Source organism: Amphiura filiformis, chromosome 10, assembly GCF_039555335.1.
Source record: "Amphiura filiformis chromosome 10, Afil_fr2py, whole genome shotgun sequence".
Taxonomy (NCBI): domain Eukaryota; kingdom Metazoa; phylum Echinodermata; class Ophiuroidea; order Amphilepidida; family Amphiuridae; genus Amphiura; species Amphiura filiformis.
This window is the reverse complement of record NC_092637.1, coordinates 393617-409625: the sequence shown is the minus strand read 5'-3', so window position 1 is coordinate 409625 and position 16009 is coordinate 393617. Positions and strand designations below refer to the sequence as shown.

The following is a 16009-nucleotide window of genomic DNA, read 5'->3' as shown; positions in this document are numbered from 1 at the left end:
TAGGAGGGTCAAGTTTGAGAGAGCGAGTACAGATAGAGGGGAGAAGGAGGGAAAATAAGGAGAATGTAGGGAAGGGGAAACAGGAGGGAAGGGGAGAGAGATTCAGAAGGAGGGAAAGAAATAAAGAATATGTATTTCATTAGGCTTTGCGAAGTAAATTGGAATATGGAATTGACAAAGCTGACGAGCCTTTATTAAATAATATTATATATATATATATAGGCCTATAACTATCGTAAGAATATTAATTGAAACGTATAGGGCCTAGCTAGTTTCAAAATAATATGATAAGGAGATTAACGCTGGGTCCCGACATAATCCATGTTGAGTGGTATCGCGAGTTCATTCATGTTTACTCAAACGAAGCTCTTAAGGTAGAGTCTTTTGTCTTGAAGTGAGACTAATAACCATTTGACTAAACAAAAGAGAGACATTTGGATGTAGTTGGTAACAAGCTCTTACACATGCCCTTCTTTTGAACGCACATTGATACACATGTCCCGAGTTTAAGCAACAAGACGCTGTTGGTACAGAAACCAATCTGACGTTCGCGTTGAAGTGAATTTGAGCAAGAAATCCAATCAATATTTTTGAAGTTGCCGTTAAAGTTCCAGTAACTTCATTCCGCAAGCTCTCTATTTTAACCAAAACAAAACTTGCTGATAATACCGTTAAGATTCAAGGTGCTCTACTATGGAATTCACTCCCCCAGTCAATCAAATCCAGCCCCTCTGTGTCATCCTTCAAAACTAATTTTAAAAAGCATCTCATCAGTAGCTACATTTCTGGCTAATGGATCAAATATTTTTTTATATTTCTATTATTATTATTATATTAAAATATATCTCAGATTGGACTTGTTTTCGTGTGTTTATGTTATTTTGTTCCCTCTGCCTTGCGAGTAGATCTTGGTTGGAGTTTGTCCCCAATAAATTATTTTCCAACAATTTTTTTGTATGTAACTCCAATATTGAATATCATTATCATTATCATTTGCTATATTTATCATTTACTTTGTAGGTACTAGCCTTTTTACAATTTCACATGTAAATGTTGGATTTAGGCCTCTGATTTGCTCATGCAAGCATGTTTTGTTTTCAAGGTTGTAGGCCTATATCCAATACTTGATATTTACAATACATCTTTTTCATGTAATATTTTGGAAATTGCCTAAAATGACTTACTATTCTAGATATGCCTACTGGTTATAAAATTATTTCTTATTTAATATGCATTGTATACTTTGAATTTTGCATTGGTAAATCTTGTATTGTCTCTACTTACAAGGCTTGTTTGTCTTTGTTCGTTTTTTTTTTCCTATTGTATTAAATTTTGTTTTGCTTATTGTAAAATTGAAACATTATGTATAGGGTGCCACGTCATCACGCTGTGCGTTTGGTGGCATCCTCATCCTCTGTTTCTCATACTTTTGTCATATAATTTAAAATGTTCAACACTGTTTTATACAAGAAAATATTATTCTGTATTATGTTAACATGTATTTTGAATGGATGAAATAAACTGAACTGAACTGAACTGATCGTCATGACAGTTGTGTTTACCATTTGTACACTCATTTATCTCTGTTAAAATATCATAAATAAACTTGAAAAAATTTCAACAAGAAGAACATAACTTCCAACCATCTTGAAATGATTAAATGAAATAATGGGTCCAATAAACTGGTGGCTTATATTTGTTGTTCAAAAAGTGTTTTACGTACCGATACATGCAGTACCATCTCCGATATAGCCTCTATTGCATGCACATGAGAAAAAACCCATGGTATTGGTACATGTTGCATCGTCATGACAGTTGTGTTGACTATTTGTACACTCATTTATATCTGTTAAAATGTCATAAATAAACTTGAAACGTAGTTTAGTTTCACCAAGGAAGATATAACTTCTAACCATCTTGAAATGGTTGAAAAGAAACAAATTCGTGAATGCCAAGGTATTGGGTTGTTATTGGCTGCTAGATGATTGCGAATATCTTTATCGTCGGTATAAAAATATTAATAGTATACTAGTGTACATTACATAATATGATGTTGTATAATTTGACAATTAATATACATGTTTGAGTTCAAGAAATATATTCTACATCCTCCTAACGACCGGAAGTCAAATAAAATAATTTAGATTTCACTATAGAACAATTAACTTTTTGAGAAATGGTGCCAATACTGTCAAATAATTTGGGTGATATAAACTGATGCCTACATATTTAATGTTCAATAATGATGTGTTTTTACATACCATTACATAGAGTACCATCACCGCTATACCCTCTATTGCATGCACATGAGAAGGAACCCATGGTATTGGTACATGTTGCATCGTCATGACAGTTGTGTTCACCATCTATGCACTCATTCACATCTGTTAAAATATCATAAATAAATTTGATAATGTAGTTTAGTTTCACCAAAGAATTGCGATGAAATAGTACACTTTTCTAAACATAACTTCAAACCATATTGAAATGATTTGAAAAGAAACAAATTCGTAAATAATATGTGGGTTCGTATTGGCTGCTAGGTGACTGTGAATCTCCTCATGTCGGCAAGGTAAAGAATAATAGTGCAATTACATGATATCAAGCTGTTTAATTTTTACTTCTAATATCAAAACGACCTGTATAATTTACCTCAAAACTTGGAATTTGATTATTTTGAAACACAACAAGAAAAATCAGACCACCTAACCTTAAGTCAATATTAAAATAACTATGATTTCGAATCTAAACAATAATAGTACAATTACTTATTCAAGAAATGGTGCCAATATTTTCAATCAGTTTGGTTCAAATAATCTGATGTATTTTAGCTACACTATATAGTTTTACATACCTATACATGCAATACCATCACCGCTATACCCACTATTGCATGCACATGAGAAAGAACCCATGGTATTGGTACATGATGCATCGACATGACAGTTGTGTTCACCATTTCTACATTCATTTACATCTGTTAAAATATCATAAATAAATTTGATAATGTAGTTTAGTTTCACCAAAGAATTGCGATGAAATAGTACACTTTTCTAAACATAACTTCAAACCATATTGAAATGATTTGAAAAGAAACAAATTCGTAAATAATATGTGGGTTCGTATTGGCTGCTAGGTGACTGTGAATCTCCTCATGTCGGCAAGGTAAAGAATAATAGTGCAATTACATGATATCAAGCTGTTTAATTTTTACTTCTAATATCAAAACGACCTGTATAATTTACCTCAAAACTTGGAATTTGATTATTTTGAAACACAACAAGAAAAATCAGACCACCTAACCTTAAGTCAATATTAAAATAACTATGATTTCGAATCTAAACAATAATAGTACAATTACTTATTCAAGAAATGGTGCCAATATTTTCAATCAGTTTGGTTCAAATAATCTGATGTATTTTAGCTACACTATATAGTTTTACATACCTATACATGCAATACCATCACCGCTATACCCACTATTGCATGCACATGAGAAAGAACCCATGGTATTGGTACATGATGCATCGACATGACAGTTGTGTTCACCATTTCTACATTCATTTATATCTGTTAAAATATCATAAATAAACTTGAAACGAAGTTTAGTTTCACCAAGGAAGACATAACTTCCAACCATCTTGAAATTGTTGAAAAGAAAAAAAAATTAATGGTATATACTTTATACTAGTATGCATTACATAATAATATGATGTTGTTTAATTTAAACAAACAGTGTTACACATGACAATTAAGATACATGTTTGAGTTCAAGAAATATATTCTACATCGTCCTAACCACCGGAAGTCAAATAAAATAATTTAAATTTCACAATAGAACAATTAATTTTTCGAGAAATGGTGCCGATACTGTCAAATAATTTGGGTGATATAAACTGATGGCTAAAATGTTTAATAATGATGTGATTTTACATACCATTACATACAGTACCATCACCGCTATACCCACTATTGCATGCACATGAGAAAGAACCCATGGTATCGGTACATGTTGCATCATCGTGACAGTTGTGTTCACCATCTGTGCACTCATTTACATCTGTTAAAATATCATAAATAAATGAGTAGTTTATTTCACCAAGGAACTTCCAACCATCTTGAAATGATTGAAAAGAAACAAATTCGTGAATGCCAAGGTATTGGATTCGTATTGGTTGCTAGACATGTTAGATAATTGTGAAACTCTTCAGCGACGGCATAGCAAAGATTAATAGTACACAGTATATAACATCTTGTTGCTTAATTTAGGCAAATATTTTGTTACACATGACAATTAAAATATATGTTTGAGTTCAAAAAATATATTCTTTATCCTCCTTACCAACTTAAGTCAATATTAAAATAATTTATATTTCGAATAAAAACAATAGAACAATTAACTCTTCGAGAAAGTGTGCCAATACTATGAAATAATTGTGTCAAATAAACTGGTGGTTTATATTTAATGTTCAAAAAAAGAAGTGCGTTTACATACCGATACATACAGTACCATCTCCGATATATCCTCTATCGCATGCACATGAGAAGGAACCCATGGTATTGGTACATGTTGCATTGTCATGACAGTTTTTCGCCATCTGTGCACTCATTCACATCTGTTAAAAATAAATTTGAAATGTCGTTTAGTTTCACCAAAGAAGTGCGATGGTTTAGTACACTTTTCAAAACATAACTTCCAACCATCTTGAAATGATTCGAAAAGAAACAAATTCGTGAATACCAAGATATTAGATGAGCTAGATGAGTGTGAATCTCCGCGTGTCGGCATAGTAATGATTTTAGTGCACAACTATGTTCTACGTCATCTTTACTACCTAAAGATGGTGTCTGATTGACAGCCTCATCACCCACTTTTTCCTATCAAAATATTTTTGGCATCAGAAAAAGCCCGTTTTTGTCTTATTATCCCAGTGAAATTTTATGCCCAAATCATAATCCGTTTATAATAATAAAAAAAAAAAGTGATAGCATCATACCACACATACTGTTCTATGGGCGATTATTACTTCTAATATCAAAACGGCTAGCGTAAGTTACCTGACAACTTCGGAATTTGCTTATTTTGGTACAGGCCTTAATTTGAGGTACAAAACACAATTTGAAAAACGTCTGACCACCTACCTTATTATTAAAATAATTTCGAATCTAGAACAATTACTTATGAATGGTGCCAATATTTTCAATCACTTTGGTTCGAATTAAACTGGTGGCTTATATTTAATATTCAAAATATAAGTATTTGTAGCTATAATTTATAGTTTTACATACCGATACATACAGTTCCATCTCCGCTATACCCATTATTGCATGCACACGAGAAAGAACCCATGGTATTGGTACATGTTGCATCGTCATGACAGTTGTGTTTACCATTTGTACACTCATTTATATCTGTTAAAATATCATAAATTCTTCCTTGCTTTTTAACACTAACAGTGCAGCCATGCCGCGGTTACAGTATGCCAGGGAGTCATGTTACGCAGACGCGCGCGTGTTCTGACCACTCATGGGAAATATTTATTACCTGCCTGTATTATTAATTAGGAGTATGCAGGAAATACGGAATTTTATCCAAGTGGTATTTGACCAATGATATTGCAGAATTCTTATCAACTAAACGATTATATTAGTTACCCACCGTTAGTTCACGAAATACGGTCTGGTGCCGTTTTCAATGAAGCTGGAGGCTGAATGAAATACGGAGCAAAGAATGCGGATTATTTAGAGACGGAAAACATTAATGTGCGACAAAGCAGGAAAGGTGCTATAGAAATGATCTAGGTCATGTAAGATTATAGAAAGAAAAATATTCGTAAAGAAGATTCTGAATGTATTGTGAGTTGAAGTGTTAATAGGTGGTTAGATGGAATTGAGCGTGAAAAGTTTAAATAAGTTTTAGAGTCTGTTTGCATGCCACAAAGTAGTATCGCACTAGTGCACCGCAAAAAAGGAAGCGGTTTATGAGTAAAGTGGATCATATATGGAAAAATCAGGTTGAATCTTGTTTGCTAGAGTACTAAGAACTATAAAGGTTGAAATATATTCCCAAGTACTCAGAACGGTGATCAAGCGATATCTATTGTTGTGCAATGCTCACTAGGTCATTTAATGAGGCCTACTTTTCAAATGATCTTAATGCTAACCTGAATAACATTGCTGATTGGTTCCAGGCTAACAATTTAACTCTAAACATAAAGAAAACTAAACTGATGTTATTTGGAACAAGGCAGGCTCTTCATAAGTTTAACAATGTTTCTCTTGTCTATGGAAATGAACAAATTGAAAGAGTGGAAAAGTATAAATATTTAGGAATTACCTTTGATTTACATCTATCATGGAATGAACATGTTAATTATTTATCTTCTAACATATAATCTAAGCGTATATGAGTTATTCGTAGAGTAAAGCAATACCTTCCTTTGAAAACTGTCAAAATGCTTTCACAAGCCCTTGTCTTTCCTCATTTTGACTACTGCAGTTCTGTTTGTTCCAATTTCAGTGCCTGTCACAAAAATGAGCTCCAAATTTTGCATAATAGGCTAGCCCGTGTTTTGCTCTCCGCAGACATCAGAACTTCAGTAGACAATATGATGAGGGACCTGGACTGGGTTAAACTTAGCTGTAGATGGGAGCATCAATTACTTATTTTAACTTTTAAATGTCTCACACAAATTGCTCCTGAGTATCTTTCTTCTAATTTTACCTTCACTCATTCTACACATTCTAAATGTACAAGGGGTCAATCTCAAAACTCTTCTGGAAAGAAAACTTTCCTTTACAGATCTTCAGTTGCTTGGAACAAACTTCCTCCCAATCTTTGTATCAATTTTAATTCAATGAGTTTGGGTGAATTCAAAAATGCAATTGGTCTGTAAGTTTTGTATAATAATTTGAGCTCAACATTGCTGCAGTTTGTTTTATATCATGTTTGGTTTTTTCATTCTGTATAATATATATTTCTATCTTGTTATTATCATGTTCATGTATATAGAATTATAATCAGGTCTTCCAGGGAGACCAGTACATTTGTATTGATGGAATTTCCTGAATAAATAACGTATAAATAAATAAATTCAATCGTCGAATTTGGTGTTGAAATAAGCAACATTTTGAGTTACACCTTTTCGATATAAAATTAATTTTTTTCGGCCAAATTAAAAGCAATAAATTTCATTTTTTTTAGTAAATGTCAGAAGAAAACTATAATGCTTGGAACTGTTTATTTTTTCAAACCCTGGTGTTAAACTTAGGTGTGAAATTAAGGTTTTAGTGTAAGATTTTCGATTTCACAGGCTTCAAGTTGCCCCCCCGAGCATTTGTTTTGTGTGTGTGTGGTGGGGGGGCAACGTTTTTGCTTTTCAAAGTAACATAATTCGCCAACGAAAGAGATTTCCCAACTCTCTAAAGCACATATGAAGCTATATGTCGTAGTTTTGTCAGAATTTTGGTTTTGATTGCACCATTTGTCAATGCCTACCTACCAATTGTGATTTTGCAAGCCACAGAAGAAATAAAACATAGTGCTTGGATATACATTTAAAATCTGTGCAATCATTTACATCTGTTAAAATAGCATAACTTGAAATGTAGTTTAGTAACAAATTCGGGGGGTCGTATTAGCTGCTAGATGATTGTGAATCTCCTCAAATGTCGGCATAGTAAAGATTAATAGTGCACATTACATAATATCGTGCTGGTTAATTTCAGCAAACATTTTGTACACATTACAATTAAAATATATGTTTGAGATCATATAACATATTCTTTATCCTTGTTACCACCTTAAAGATGGTGCCTGATTGACAGACTCACCCTTCCCATTATGTCAATCAAGATTTTGGCATTAGAAGAAAGCTCACATTTTTACTCATAATCCCAGCGATTTTTTAGGCCAAAATTATAATCGGTTCAGATATTATGAATGAAAAAGTGATTGCCTCATACGATACCGTTCTATGGGCCATTGTGAAACAAGTTTTTACTTCTAATATCAAAACGGCTTGTGTAATTTACCTGAAAACTTGGGAATTTATTTATTGTGGTACAGGCCTCAATGTGAGGACAAAACACAATACGAAAAAAATCTAACCTCCTACCTTTAAGTCAATATTAAAATAATCTAGATTTCGAATCTAAACAATAGAACAATTAACTTTTCGAGAAATGCAGTTTGGTTCAAATAAACGGGTGGCTTATATTTTAATGTTTAAAATAGTAGTGTTTTATAGCTATAGTATATATAGTTTTACATACCGATACACGCAGTTCCATCTCCGCTATACCCTCTATTGCATGCACATGAGAAGGAACCCACGGCATTGGTACATGTTGCATCGTCGTGACAGTTGTGTTCACCATTTGTACACTCATTTACATCTGTTAAAATATCATAAATAAACTTAAAACATACTTTAGTTTCACCTAGGAAGACATAACTTGAAATCATCTTGAAATAATTAAAAAGGAGATCAATGCCAAGATATTGTGTTCGTATTGGCTGCCAGATGATTGTGAATAACTTAAATTTCGAAGCAAAATAATAGAACAATTGGCTATTCGAGAAATTATGGCAATACTGTCAAATAATCTGCAATCAATGATATTAAAGCCATATTATAACATTTCTGTAAAAAGAGATTAGTATTTATTTGCCATAAAATGTTAGCTTTTACTGTCAGATGTATTTATGAATATTATCAATCATCCAGGTAGATACTCGGCATTAAAACGATTAATAGTGCAAAAATATGTTCTTCATCCTCCTTACTACCTGAAAACATCTAGCATAATTACCTATAATATGGTGCCAATAATTTCGATCAGTTTGGTTCATATACTGGTTACTTATATTTAATGTTTAAAATGTTTAATGGTTAAAGTATTTGTAGCTATAAATTATAGTTTTACATACCGATACATGCAGTTCCATCTCCGCTATACCCACTATTGCATGCACATGAGAAGGAACCCATGGTATTGGTACATGTTGCATTGCCGTGACAGTTGTGCTCACCATTTGTACACTCATTTATATCTGTTAAAATAATCATCATAAATTAACTTGAAACGCACTTTAGCTTCACCAAGGAAGACGTAACTTGAAACCATTTTGAAATGCGCAATGGCATAGTAAAGATTAGTATTAACCCTATACATTACATCTCGTTGTTGAATTTGAGCAAACATTTTGTTACACATAACAATAATTGAAATAAATGTGATGCGATCAAGCAAAATCAGTCGGAACTCCAAGGCCGTGACCACTGAGACACCGTTAATGACTGTGAATCACCTCATTTCGGTATAGTAAAGATTAGTGCACATTACTTAATATCATGTTGTTTAATTTGAGGAAACATTTTGTTACACATTACAATTAAAATATATATTTGTATTCAAAAAAATGTATTCTACATCCTCCTTACCACCTGAAAGATGGGTGACCTCATCGACAGCCAGCGTTCTTAATTAACCGGTTAATTATAAACGGCGGTAAATTAACCGGTTAATTAACGGTAAGATTGGATAATGGTTGAAAAATATATAAATTGGAGCTCCGAGTTTTAATATGTCATCATACTTATGAACATTGTGCAAGTATTTGTTTAACATGGGTAGATGAAGTGTACTTATCCACCTATAGCTGTTTAAAAATTTTTGTGTTGAAAAAATTGTAATCATTGACACAGATGCACAATGACGCGCATGCGTTTTTAATTTAGTTTAATTTAACTTTTTAGTAATAATCTATATAGACCCCGGGTTTAAACCAAACTGACCAAACAATGTAGGCCTAATAACCAGTTGTGTGAGAGTTCATCTTTTCAGCTGACTTCCTCTTTTTTGTTGCCAAAATTTAAAGGTGAACCTCATTGAAAATAAAGTTATATATCAATGGAAAGCTTATGATGTCAGGATACTAAAAACTATTTTTTCCGATTTTTTTGATGGCCAATAAAGCTGAAAAATTAAAAAAAACAATGAATTTTTGGTCTTTTTAAGGCGCCCCAAAAGCACCCAAATCAATCGTCTATGACCTTGGGAATGCTCGTGACGTAAGCTCAGGGTTCGCAGTCACGTGATCCTGCTCGGAAACATGTAAACAAGACGTGCTTCCTGTACTTTGCAAGCTGCCCGGCAAGTCTGATTTTCACAATAAAGCTTGAAATTAGAGGAATCTTCAAGTTGCTGGTTCCTTCTATATATATTAGAAATAATAGAATTATTGTCAACACGTAAATTTTTCGTAAATTTGACAAAATCAGTCATAACTAGCTGGGTATAATTGGGTAATTGAGTTTGAATTTCGCGCTGGGATCAATTCCATGCGCAAATGCTTGCCGCCGCCGTTCATGTCATGGACTGAATAAACATGATCGAACAACAAATTAAATACTTTCATGAAAGTTCATCTGTGTTGGTATAAATCATGATTTTGATTTAAACTTTTGATCAAACACAAGAATTAATTCCTACCTCGGAATTTTCAGATGGTACTCCATCTTTCATCAGCGAGTGTCACTCGCTGATGAAAGATGGAGTATCATCTGAAAATTCCGAGGTAGGAATTAATTCCTTGTGTTTGGCTCAAAAGTTTAAATCAAAATCAAAATTAAATACTTGTTTGTGACATTCCCTATTCTTGATTCATTTTAAAATATCTGATTAAAAAAATATCGTCTTGCAGTAATAAAAAAATTAATAAAAATGCCGCCGATTTCATCAAATCCAGCCCATATAAACTTGGTTTTCATATTTAGCGTATTGCGGTAATACATTCTTTCCACACAATCACGATTGAAAGAAACAGATATTTTATTATAAAATAAATACAATTTGGGCTTGATAGACCATTATTTGATGGAATTCTGAAATCTGAATAAAATTAAAATATTGTCACTTGTGTCACGATTCTTTAATGATAGTACAATCAGTGTACGGTACTGAAAAGTGAAACATTAATTTTTTATGGATTACCGCACATGATGCGTAAATTGCTGCTGAAGAAAGGACCCGACAGGTGGTTCCAGGGTTTATGCACAAACACAGCGACTCGCTTCGTCCTGCTTGCGTGTGTTTCAGCAGATTTGATCAATCGTTCTCTTATATTTGGAACATTTACAGGAATAAATTTTGCTGATGAAGTAGCAATAAGTTGGAAATATCAGAATGTGAATATAAAATCTGTCATTTTTGTCTGCAAGTACAGTATACAGTCGCGGATACTGAACACTCGGCGCCGGACTCGGCGACTGAGTCTCGGTCAGTCACGCAATGAGTTCATCCCGTATATATCTCACGAGTTCGCCTATCATACATGACCGGTTGTAAAGCTAAGAAATAATTAAAAAATCCTGTACATGTACCTTATTCTATTCCTTCATTTTCTCATTGTGATAAGTTTATCTCAACTTGGTGTGACGATCTGAACTGGTAGCGGGACTGGTAGCACTAGCAGTTATTTTTTTGCAATCTGTTTTTATTCCGGTTCTTCGGCGAATCTTTGCTCTTCGTGCTTTACTGTAATTCCCTATGCATATCAGTGATATCGTGGATGGCTTGGCCTATCCCAAATCACCCCGGCCAGCACTTTTCCCATTTTTAAATCCACACACTTTATTCAGGAACTTCATTCTTGATTTGATCATGATGTTTCCTTCATGTTATTCTTATTTTATTGAAGATATTTTTCATGTAAAGTAAGTTGACAATGACTGAATTCGTGCATTGGCCCGATGCATGCCACAGTAATACATGGACATTGTGTTTACAATCAAACCCAGAAGTAACTGTGTGTCCCCGGGCTGACGTCTATGGCAAGCCAAGGGGTCCAAAAGCGTTGAACTGCTACGCGTAGCTTCTTTCTCGTTACGTGCAGCTTATTAACCAATCAGATTCGCGGTTTTAAACACGTGGAGCTGATGTAAACATCCTCTCTCACAAATATTACGTTGTTAATTTTTGTAAATGAAAATATCTGTAGTATATCAGCAAAAAATGGTATAGGTGCTATTAAAGTAATATCTGAACAGAATGATGATTGTTCTATATTTAGGGGGCTATCATTTTCTTCGGAAAGAAAAATAAGGGGGAGGGGGTCATAAATTGATAATGACGAAATGTAGGGAGTCACAAGATGACTACAGATAGTGTGTTTATTGTATTCAAAAAGACTGATTTCAATACAATTTTAGCCTGTCTAGGGGGTAAGGTGTATCGGTGGTGGGAGTCGGGGTCATAACATTTTTGATGCCGAAATAGTGAGGGCCGCAATTTTATTGACGCCGACTTTTTGTAAATTTAGGACCCCCCCCGTTCCGAAAAAAATGATGACCTATTTTACTCTCTCCATATTTACACAGTGGCATGTGATATCGCTTTCCCTGCAATATCTTTACACAGCGCTTTACATCAGTAGTAGTTGTTGTTTGACCTTCATATCCCCTGCACCGCTAATACAGCCCGAGTATAAAGTTACTTGCTATTAAACACGGTGTAAACTTGGAAACACTAAATACATATGCTTTGTGTCATTTTAGCCAGGCATTAGCAACATGTTCTCTTGACACGTGCTGTGATTTGGCCTCCTTACCCGCTCGTTATCTATGCTAATTCCGTAAATTAATTACAAGATAATAATTGTGAAAGAGGATACCTAGCACTATACTACGCGCAGCTAACGACCCAACCACGTGATTAAATTTGACTATTTTGATTGGTCAAACAGCTGCTCGTAACGAGAAAGAAGCTACGCGTAGCAGTTCCACGCTTTTGGACCCCTTGGCTTGCCATAGACGTCATCAACGAAAGCGCCCAATTTGAACGATTTCGTTTTGTAATTTAGGGGTGGGGGGTGCCAATCTTTGCATGGAGATTATGTCTAGCCTGGTACGTTAGGCAAATAAAAAAATATTCTTTTCTGCTTCCTGACATCAAAAGCTTCCCATTGATATATAACTTTATTTTCAATGAGGTTCACCTTTAAACGTTTTCTTTTTTACTCAGCCCATATTTGGCATCTTTACCCTGATTTTAGGTTTTTCACCTTTTTTTTCCTCTTTTTTTGGTATGTTGCTAAAGAAAACTACAGCTGCTCTTTTATGCTACTACAATATGGTATGTTCCCAAAAGTTCGAGAGGGGTGAGCCTCTTGATCTTATTATTCTAATTATTTTAAGTATTTTTTTTTAATAACTATCTTCACAACTTTCACAAAACAATAACAAAAAGGGTTTCTGAAATTGGTTGAAACAATCTTGGACAAAAATGGTATAATCTGCTCACTCTGCTGTGGATATTTGGGTACTTGTAAATGCTTATAGACCATAGTCTGTATAATGGTCTATGATGTGCTGCATTACATCACAGTGAACATTTAAGTGATATTAAAATGTTAAAACTTAAAATTAATTTAAAAAGTGTCAAAATAAAAAGTAATTCAAAATTCAAAGTTAGCCTATTTTACCACCGGTTAAATTGATGCTGATAACACCGGATATCCCTGGGTTAATTAACCGGTTAAATAACTGGAAAATTGAGCTTAACAGCCTCATCCTCCTCTTTGCCCTATCAAAATGGAGATTTTGGCATCAGAAGAAAGGTTATTATTTTCTCATAATGCCATAGGCCCAATATTATATTCCAGGGGTGGAAGTGGGTGAAGGCACGGGGTTGAGCCCCAAATGAGTTGGTTTGCTAACTCAACCATCCCAAGAAAATGTTAAGCCTATTTAAGGAGGGGGTTTGGATTCCAGAGGGATGGTTAATAACTGAGATCGTGCCCCAAATAAACTTATTGCAGTCATTTTCCAAGTCTTTAAAAACTTAGGCATATGTGGGAATCGTACACGGCACCTTTCGGTTCGGAGGCAACAAATAAATAAATAATACAAAGAGAAATTACAAATTCGTTTTTCTAGGCCCTACGCTGGAAAAATAAAGCAGCATAAGAAAAATGATAGACGCACGGTTTCGAACAACCGACACTCAGACCAGCAACGAAGAAACCACAACGCCTTAGACCGCTCGGCCACAGAACCACACAACCTACTCCATGTCAAAGAAATAATTATATTAACCTCTTACCATACGCAATATTGGCACATGCCACGGGCACATGTCTGCGGGTAAAGAGTCTGCATAATTAACTAAAGGCGCACAAAGGGTCTATTCCTGAAGTCATACTAACCAAAAGCTCATTGACATGTAACCAATTCTTTGTATACCAGCTTATACCTTGATACAGTTAACATATACAAAGAAGTATATTATTGGGCGTAGACGCAATCACCAATGCGGGAAGTATAAAACCATAGTCGCCACTCGTGCACTTTTTTGAGTCTACGGCTATTCCGAAAACAGCCTTGAACCCTGAAATCAGAGGTAAATTTTGGGTTGTTACATGGAATTCAAACTAATTATATCATGAAAAAACCCACCGAGAGGACTACGATACTTATTCAGAGCCAATCTACATTATGTTATTTACAAAAGCCGACGATCAAAGTAAAATTATAAAAGGAGCAGGACCAGATATCAACCTTAAATCCCGGTAGCCTAAAATCGCATCGAAAATGCCAAAATGCAGTCACAAAATTTATAATATTACTAAATCACCCAAACGAATTGTAACGTAGGTATGCAGAAAAGAGTTGCATTAGCAATAACAAAGTATGTGCAAAAAGATTTGTCTTTGGCATGTCGCCTTTTTGAAATATCACCAAAATATCAAATTTCGGAAAAAAAACGCCCCAAATTTTAAAACAAATCTTCCAAAATAAATGCACATTTGCACTTGGTGACCCGGTCATTACCCGGTGCTGTCATTTGGGATTCCTCGTCGCTTTCTCTCTCTAGTTACCAGTACTTTTAGTTTGCCCTTATCGCAGCCCTTAACCCTACCTCCCAAAAGATGATTTTCATCAAAACATTCGTATTAATCTTCTGCACACACAACTGTAATTCAGAAAACAAACTCTAAAATAAAACCACCCGTTTACCATACAGTTCAAAGCTGTGAATGGAATGTGTGCATTATTAGGTGTACAGGAAGTCAAGTTATAAACTGCTGGTAGTCAATCAATATACAGAATACAGGATTTACCTGGTGCGATGGTTGTTGAGGGTTCCATGGGTTTTGATTCAGTAGTTTGACCACATAGATCTTCGTCACTGCCATCAGTGCAATCTGCGTAGTCATCACAAACCCATTCAACATTGATGCATCCACCAACAGTGCACATGAAGTCAGTTATTAGATCACACTCACAACCAGCCTCATCACTGTTGTCTCCACAGTCATTGAAATAATCACATCTCCAGTGTGATGGAATACATTGTTGTCCATCAGTACATTTGTATTGATTTTCAGCACACTCAGCTATAAATAGGAAAACCCGGGGAGGAAAATAGGCTCTAAAATAAAACCATCCGTTTGCACTTCAAAAATGTGTACTTGTGTAGCTACATGTAGATAATGCTTCGTCACTGCCATCAAAACAATCTGGTAGACCATCACATGTTGATGCAGTGGCACATTGAAAATCAGTACTTGGATTCCAGTATATGGTGCGAAGGGGCGATTTTTGGTTTGGGATATTTTTTCCGACATTTTAATGCGATTTAAAACTTGATTAGCTTAAGAGAAAATATTCTTCTGTTTATGAAACCCCGGGAGCAGAGGTTCACATTAAGACCACGATGACACCCACGGTGGCCCCTTACTATGACATCACAGTATATTTAGTAGCGTTATTGCGCCTGTGGGTTAAATACCACTAATAGGCCTGGGCGATACATTGAAATACGACGAGTAACTATTTGTTTTCATGGCATTCGAAAAGACTGCATTAAAATCGCTGAAATTGATCAAGTTATATGGCCAAAAAAGTACTTTTTAGAGTTTGATGCTTCAAAATGGTACATTTTCTCTCATTATATGACATTTTTGTTGTAATAGTACCAACATTCATACGCACGGCTTCGGTTT

At 34.6% G+C, this 16009-nt stretch overlaps 1 protein-coding gene and 1 long non-coding RNA gene across 2 annotated transcripts in view; both read right to left on the bottom strand.

The window, feature by feature from the left end:
- Nucleotides 1–1560: 1560 nt before the first annotated feature.
- Nucleotides 1561–2376, bottom strand: LOC140162390 (uncharacterized). The gene is made up of 3 exons (XR_011860266.1): nt 2262–2376; nt 1724–1846; nt 1561–1583 (listed from the first exon to the last, which is right to left on the bottom strand). It is a non-coding gene; the product is annotated as an uncharacterized lncRNA (long non-coding RNA).
- A 5890-nt stretch (nt 2377–8266) lies between these two features.
- Nucleotides 8267–16009, bottom strand: part of LOC140163304 (uncharacterized) — a 130783-nt gene continuing 123040 nt past the window's right edge. Inside the window, exons 5-7 of the mRNA XM_072186702.1 lie at nt 15125–15400; nt 8933–9055; nt 8267–8397 (exon numbers count right to left, since the gene is read on the bottom strand). Coding sequence (XP_072042803.1) covers nt 8267–8397; nt 8933–9055; nt 15125–15400 — 530 coding nt within the window. The remainder of the gene's footprint in view (nt 8398–8932; nt 9056–15124; nt 15401–16009) is intronic.